Below are 8,251 nucleotides of genomic sequence, written 5' to 3'. Positions count from 1 at the left end.
TTCTGAGACCAGACGGTCGGCATAACCTTACTTGCAAGTACGATGCTGGCTGAAGATTAATGCTCCAGGCATATTATTTAGGCATATTACAGGAAATTGCCTGGTGAATGTTACCCCTTATAAGCCGTGCTGTCATGGTGCCAGAGTCGTTGTAACGTTGCAAAGTGCAACAAGAGTGCAAGGGTACAGTATAGCACCATCATTGGTGTACAATGGTATACGCATAATTCCAGCATCATGTAGCATGATCACTGGCATACTTTGGGCATACTAGTATTGGAAAGCACAATTCCGAACCAGCAATTTACAGAGCATAATCCGCCAAGAGCTGTAATTGTACTGAGTTCACCATGCCATTAGATATTCAAAGGTGGCAGTCTTGATCCTTGTCAGCCTACTCCGTATTAGGCACCGGCGGATTATGCCGGCATAATTTGGAGTTTAATAATAGCTATGAAAAGTATGAATGCCGCAGACATCACCACGCAACATGACAATTTGTTCAAGGTTTTAGATTGTGTGTTTCCAGAATCGATTTTCAAGTTTTCATAGCTATTATTAAACTTGTATCTCCACGTAGATTATTTGCATAATTTGGAGGTTGAAAATTTGGAGCATAATGAGGCATCCTTTCGGAGGTAGGAGCATAACTACATGGTTGTACCACAATTCCAGTATGTAAGCTACACAATTGTGTACAATGCAACTGATCAGTGCTGGTGGTCCGCGTGGTAAAGGGTTCGGAGTAGCCCTTTTCCAAAGATGCTGGCCACTTTTTTCGCAACTTTCCGTTGTTTTGCAAGAAATCGCAACTTTCTTCATTTTCACAAACTACTTCGCAACTGTTACTTTTCCGAAAAGGTGTGCAGAGAAGCGCGCTGGATCGAGACCATCGACTGTGCAAGCTATGGTTATTGTTCTAATAATTTAAAAAAAATGAGGTATAGGTGATGTTCGGTCATGATGGAAGGAGAGGTGGAGCTACGGGAGAGATGAGCTGATTTTTCGCAGGGTGAGGGTGACATCGGTTGGACGAGTATGACGATTACGAAGACAGTTGAACATGATAATTTTCAAAGGTAACTCAAACTAATTTAGCAATGAAAAAATCATTTTACAAAAGAAATCAACTAATGAATAGAAGGAGTCATGTTTTCTCTTTCCATGTTGATCTCTAGCATGCATGGTCATCTTGGTATGGGGATATTCATGTATATGTATATTGTTGTACTAATGGCCACTTGCAAGTACGAAAAGGCACAATTTTCCGAACTTTGAGGCTCCATAAGTACAACAAAGTGTGTATGTATCCCTGCGTGCCAAAGCATAATGTGAGGATTTCGCGAGCATAATGCGAGAATCCATGAAAGCATAATTCCATGATTTCGCGAGCATAATCCACCGCAGCCTACCAGTGAGTGAGTAGTAGGTATTGTACTACTCCCTGGTTCAGACCAATGTGTTCCAACATCTGAAACCATCTGTCGTGTAGAAAAAGCACAAAATAATTACAATCAAATCCGTTGATCCCGAGCTGCAGAGAGTGCTCAATGTCAGAGACAGAGCTTAGTACATAGCAGACTCAGCGGAAGACGTGCAGGCTGGTTGAAACTCTGAGTTTCATGCCGCTAGGCAATCATCAGACAACTGATACTCGGATCTACCCAACTAAACAGTATGCTTACAAACACATAGGGCCACAAGCATAAACAAATTTAGCGCTAAATCTGGTGTAAGGTATTAGGGAGAAAGCCGGCGCGGGCCAAGGCGTGACAGTAGAAGTACCAGGAGGGTGGCGGGCAACAGGCAGGTGTGAGCATGAAAGCGCGGAAAGAGGCGATGGGGAGGCAGTGTACAGCAGATGGGTGGAGGCCTGCCCGTCAACCAAAGATATTAAAGACCCCCTAGCGATCTCACTGGCCCATTGCCTGCCATCCTGCTGGCACCTCCACCCATCTGCTGTACACTGCCTCTTTCCGCGCTTTCATGCTCACACTTGCCTGTTGCCCGGCACTAGGGGTGAAAGTTGGCACTGAGATCCTGAGTTCGAGTACTCTGATTTTCTCCGATCGAATATTCGAGTATTCTTGATATCCTAAAAATCGCACACCAAGGGCCTTAACAATCACATGGTACAACCCTGTTTGAACCAATTGGGAGTCCTTTTCTCCGGTGTATTGGTTGGTGGGTCATTTGGGCTCTCTCTACTCATGTACAAATGCTCACCACACACTCTGCACATCAATATCTGCTGACTGCTGCTCTGAAACTGCAGACATCTGTGGTAAATGCATGTACCATGTATGAGCGAGTACTCTGATTTATTCCGAGTACGATTTTAAAAAGTTGAAAAATCCAAACGAGTATTCGAATATTCGGTATAATTGTTTCACCCCTACCCAGCTCCCTCCTGGCACTTCTAGTACCACTGTTGCGCCTTGACCCGCTCCAGCTTTCCCCCCATACCTTACACGGGCCGCGTTACTTTCAGGCGTAATTTAGAATTAGGTGACCAGCATTCCCTTCACATACAGTGCATACTCTGGTGCCTTTTAGGTGTAATGTAAACTTAGGTGCTGGTTTTCACTACCGAAATCACCGAAATTAAAGTTTAATACACCGAAAATATCGTGTTTTACAGTATGTATTAAAATAGGAGATCCCCCTGATAAGCGTCAGTCTTTGCAGGCTTTGGGTAATCTAGGCCTTGACAGATTACCCTAGCATAATTTTTCGCATAATTCCTACCAAAATCGCATAATTCGAGGCACATTACATACGAATCGCGTAAAATTGGAATAATCCGCCTGTTCGCATCAAATTTCATACAGTTGTACATGTTCTACAAGTACAAGTACAAGTAGATGCACCATGAAGTCGTAGGTTTACGACTCCCTTGACAACATGTCCAGTCCACTACAACCAGTGACGGTCGTAGCTAGGTCGGACGGTGCGTTGACCCCGTTGAGCTTTTGCTACTACAGTACAACGCCCTCTACAAAAAAATTCCCCTGTTATTTTGCACAGAACCATTATACATTAGCAGCATATGTGAGCATAATGCGGCACAATATGATAACTTTTAGCTTAAAAATAGCATAATTCTGCAATTTTTTCAGCAATGCGAAAAGCATAATTTCATGAAACTATTAGCATAATCTGTCCAGGCCTAGGGTAATCCTGAAAGTAAAATTTAATTTAAAACTCGGATGTTGTGCCTAGTTATTGCACTTTCTGACTGTATAAAGTATCATGTTACAGTGATGGAGAGTTACTCTTAACTCGTATCCATAATGTCTTTTTCCTTTTTCCTTTCTACGTAAAATTTAACGAGAGAGCTTGGAAGCTCAGGGCCCTACGCTATGCTTTTTTTGCCTTGATGACCTAGACAAAAAAAAGCATAGGGATGTTATAAATTCTTTAAAAATCCTTTTTTTTTTAAGACAACCTGGGATTCGAACCCGCACTATCGCGCGCCCTGCATGCATCCCCCGATACACTTCGCATACATACTAATTCTTCCAAGTTGTTTCACATTGTGATCTTGCATTTGAAAGCCCTATTTGAATATGCATTGTGGCCAGCCGTCTTTGATGGCACGGTACGATAGGGGATAGGTACGGGACAGGTACGATCGAGGGTAATACGACACCGTCTCCCGTACCGTACCGTACCATCAAACACAGCTGTCACATACAGCTTCCCGCAATATTCAAATAGGGCTTTCAAACGCAAGATAATAACGTGAAGCAACATGGAAGAATGGGTATGAATGCGAAGTGTATGGGGGAATGCATGTAGGGCGATAGTGCGGGTTCGAATCCCAGAATATGCCTGAAAAAATAGGAGAATTGAAAAATTTATAACATCCTATGCTTTTTGCCGTCAGATACGGATAGCGCCAGGCGTGACACAAACACACAAACACCAAACGAGAGAGCTTGGAAGCTCAGGGCCCTACGCTATGCCTTGTTGCCTAGCTCATCGTGCATGTTGTTAGAACTGATGGAAATGCTTTTTCCTTTGATTAGCTACATCATTGTTTTGCAAAAACGTTTCAATGAGATACTGGAGTAAGGTCTTCTGCATAGCTATGGGACCGGCGCTGACTCTGCCGATCACGGGCGTTCTGGAGTCGACGGGATGTCTGTCCTGACGTTTCCTGGGACCGGCGCTGACTCTGCCGATCACGGACGTTCTTCTTCTTCCTCTTATTATTATTACCAGTATACTGACGGCAACTAACATCCATTCTGATTGCATTTACTCGTCTCCCTACTTCGTATTTCTTTCCAGAAAATCTCTTCATACAGGAGGGATTCGTTTACATAATATGACTCCCTGCTATACATCTACATGTATATATGTAAGTTATAATTATTATGCTATCGGCTTACATGCGATTCCCAGGCTGGTCGACAGGCGGCCCAGCCAGCCTGCTAGTGGGATCTCGGCCTCGCACACAAATCCACACAAAATGTTAATGCACTGAATGCATTCCCCCGATATACTTCGCATATATACTCATTCTCTTGATGGTCCCGTACTCTTGATGGTACGGGACAGGTACGGGATAGCGCCAGGCATGTCGATGGCACACGCAAACAAAAATATTGTGGCCAGCTGTCTTTGCTGGTACGGTACAGTACGGGACAGATGCGGGATAGCGCCAGGCGTGACACAAACAAACAAACAAACAAACAAACAAACACCAAATTAAAGCTGTGTGGACCCTGGCTAGCGCCAGACGTTACTGAAGTAACGTCTTCTGCATAGCTACGGGAATTAAAGCTGTGTGGACCCTGGCTAGCGCCAGACGTTACTGAAGTAACGTCTTCTGCATAGCTACGGGAATAATAATATTACCATCAGGTAGATCCACACGTACACGTACATGTATGTACATGTAGATTACGATCTAAAAAAGTAATAATTTTTTTTAAATCGAAGGTCGGCTGCATGCAGCGCTGCCAGTGCCGAGCGCTCGGGCCGAGACTGCAAGAGAGGCGAGATCGAGAGTGTACGAGGTGATTTGGCTTTTTTTTTTTTAACATTTGGCATTTTTTTAACAAAATGTGTAAAATTTGCTTTTCTTATGGCTGTTTCTCTGCTTCGGATGGCTGTATCGAAACATGGGTGGTGGCAAATGAGAGCCAGTTTATCGTAGATCAACATTGACCAGAAAATTTGGTGCATATAATTTAATTCTCCCTGCCACGTCGGTATAACACTAGTGGTGGGTGCTTTGCCGTTTTGTGTAAAATGTGTCAAGTAAGCCCCTGAATGGACGAGGAGGGCGGTGAATTGCTTCCGCAGGGCCTTTGGACGAGGTCAGGCCATCTTGCCATCACTAAAGACAATAATGAAGAACAGTAGGCCACAGAATACACTCTGGGAGAACGAAAACATGGCTGCGATGCTATGCTACCTATCCAATTCTACCGTATGACACAGCCACTAGTTACAAATTCAAAAACACAGCTTTCGCAGCATACAATGCAGTTGACAGATTAATTTCTATCCACCAGCAATCCTTGAAGTGATATCAATCAACTTCAGAACATTGATGACCGAATATCTCAGCCGGTTTGTGATGCCATTTTACACATTTTGTTAAAAAAATGGTACACCAATTATTTGAATCCTGAGAATACTATGAAAGCAGGGCATGATTCAAGACACTTTCCAAAGTGGGATCATTCCCATTTTTTGACACAACGGGCATGAAGGATAGCACTTCCACTTCACTTGCAACGTTTGGACGTAGCTTGCATAGAAGTGGCTGAAAAAAACGTCATTAATTTTTACACCATGCTATTTAAAAAAAAAGGCCAAATCACATCGTACGAGTCTTTTTTGAATCATACACATTCGTTCGTTTGTTTGTCGTCTGGTTATGATAATATTAATAATTATTATTTTGATAACCGTACAGTAGAACCAGGTCCATGATAAATTTTAGTTTGATACTGATAGCCCACTACTAGTAGACCCAGGTGCTCGAAGTCCGTACATGGTATCCTAAGTTCGTACGCCCATAATTTCATGTTCTGTTATTGTATTCGACTCAAATATTTTATCGAGGGGACAGTGTGGTATGTTCTCCTCGCGTAGCAATTTTCAGGGATCTACGATAAGCAGAAGTCCCATACCACGCGAGTGGGTTTTCGAGTGCCCATACGAAATACAAATTGGGTTACATTTCATGCAAAAATCAACTTTGCCAAGACCGATTTCGAACGGACACAGCGTCAAACAGACCTTCACTCAATCATCAAGAGCCACCTTAGAGCTGACAATGGCCAGAGGAGAAGAATTTACAGAGAACCACCAATTCTTGCAGAAAGGTTGACACTCCTGGCATCTCCACCACTGTTTTCCCGCGGTTTTCACAGCGCAGCTGCTTCTTCTCTGAGCCGACTAAAACAGCTTGCAGTTCGGCAACAAACTACGCTTTTGCAAGAAATACTGGTGGAGGCACATGCCAAACATATCCCTTCGGTGCTTTCGTCGTAACCGAGGGATTGCAAGTTAGCAATTAGCAGAAATATGTGTGTATTTCGAGTCACCTCTGATCAGTACGGACTTAGAGTACCCTCCGCGACACAAAAATTTGATATGAAAAATCAGCGAACTCCAGAGAAACAGATCGGATCGAAAGATGGCCTGGTTCAATCGAGCCTGGCCTCAGAACAAACTTGGACAAGATACCTTCCATCCACGAGCAGGATTCTGGCAAGTGATCATTGCTAGTGTGAGTTTCAGCTCGACAAACACACACTGTAAAAGTGTACGGACTTCGAGCACCTGGGTCTACTCCGGGCACTAGTGCACTGAATCAGTGAACCGTTTTGAGATTTGATCATTGCATCATTTTTTGGGTTAGTTTAGCTTCGTCATGTTGCGATCCATGGCACGGATTCTGCCGCCCCTCGGCTGTCCTGTGAGAGCCGAAGTCACAAGACCTTGCCATAGTCGTCCTTTCCAGTTCCCCTCAGGTGTTGAGCATAGCCCCGAGATGGGCGAGTTCGTCATGCGTCTTGAACAGGGTTAGTGCGTCCGGTGTCATTGAATACTGATTTGTCTAACATTCGTGATGATAATGTTGATGGGTTCAGTCGACGATGATTGCTTGTAGTGAAGCCTTTCATTGGACATAGTGGCTGTGTCTGTTGATTCTGTGGGAATCAGTACTACATGTAACTGGACCCCGAGGTACAATAATGCCTTTCACAATTCACCATAATAAATCAACTCCACACAAAGAGGTACGGGATAATTCAGCGTGGTCAATTCAATTACCGTAAAAGTCCGTAAATAAGTACCTGCCCGAAATAAATACCCCCTCGATTCTCTTGGCTCTGTATGTTGAAGTCAAGTCGAGCCCGATAAACATACTGCCCGAAATATGTACCGGTACGGTGCGCAAATGCAGCGCGTAGCATGTACATCTACATGAAAGTGACGTCTCCACTACACACAAGTCGGGTCCGAAAGTTAGTTCGTGCCCGAAAGTCAGTACCCGCCCGAAAGTCAGTACCCGCCCGAAAGTCAGTACCCGCCCGAAAGTCAGTACCCGTCCAAAAGTTAGTACGGGTGTGGCCACTAAATTCGAGAGTAGGTACCGTAGTGACGCGCATTTAAGCGCATGTGCCTATATCCGGGCATAAGCACACCCTCACAAATAAGCGCATGGGCTTATAAGTGAACCTAAATGCAATTCCATCCGCGACACACGGACACCACAAAAACACCCTGTTCGCATAGTTTAATGTGCAGTGCGTTACCGCACTATTTGGCACCGGTACACTAGCAACTCAAGTGCATGCGCCTATGTGTGAGACAAAAACGACCCGCAAAATATAGCAAATAACGCGAAAACTCACTCATAAGCGCATGCGCCTTGATGTGCGTCACTACGGTACGTATTTATTTACGGACTTTTACGGTATTCACGAGTTTGAACTTTGAACGCGATTTGAGTAGCTGTGAAGCGGCACGTCTGAAGGAAAATTGGCAGTTCTTGCCCACTGGGACTCGAACCAGGGACCTCGCCAAAGGGCGTTCCAGCTAAACACTAATCTACATGATATGTTGTAGGGAAAGAATGAACATGAAAACTTGAAATTAACAGACATGCTGGTGTGTCAGTGGAATCGGTTATGGGCGCTGTGTATATAGCACGAGTCAGCGGAGCAGCTTATGGGCGCTGTCTTTCCCGTGAGGATTTGATAACCATGCGTCTTGAGCA

At 44.3% G+C, this 8,251-nt stretch overlaps 1 protein-coding gene across 1 annotated transcript in view; it reads left to right on the top strand.

The window, feature by feature from the left end:
• The first annotated feature begins 6,820 nt into the window (after positions 1-6,820).
• LOC135818061 (protein NATD1-like) overlaps positions 6,821-8,251 on the top strand; it is a 13,034-nt gene continuing 11,603 nt past the window's right edge. Inside the window, exon 1 of the mRNA XM_065331381.1 lies at positions 6,821-7,049. Within this exon, the coding sequence (XP_065187453.1) occupies positions 6,899-7,049 (151 nt within the window). The 5' untranslated portion in view covers positions 6,821-6,898. The remainder of the gene's footprint in view (positions 7,050-8,251) is intronic.

This window comes from Sycon ciliatum, chromosome 5 (assembly GCF_964019385.1).
Source record: "Sycon ciliatum chromosome 5, ocSycCili1.1, whole genome shotgun sequence".
Classification (NCBI taxonomy): Eukaryota; Metazoa; Porifera; class Calcarea; order Leucosolenida; family Sycettidae; genus Sycon; species Sycon ciliatum.
This window is presented reverse-complemented; position numbering and strand designations above follow the sequence as displayed.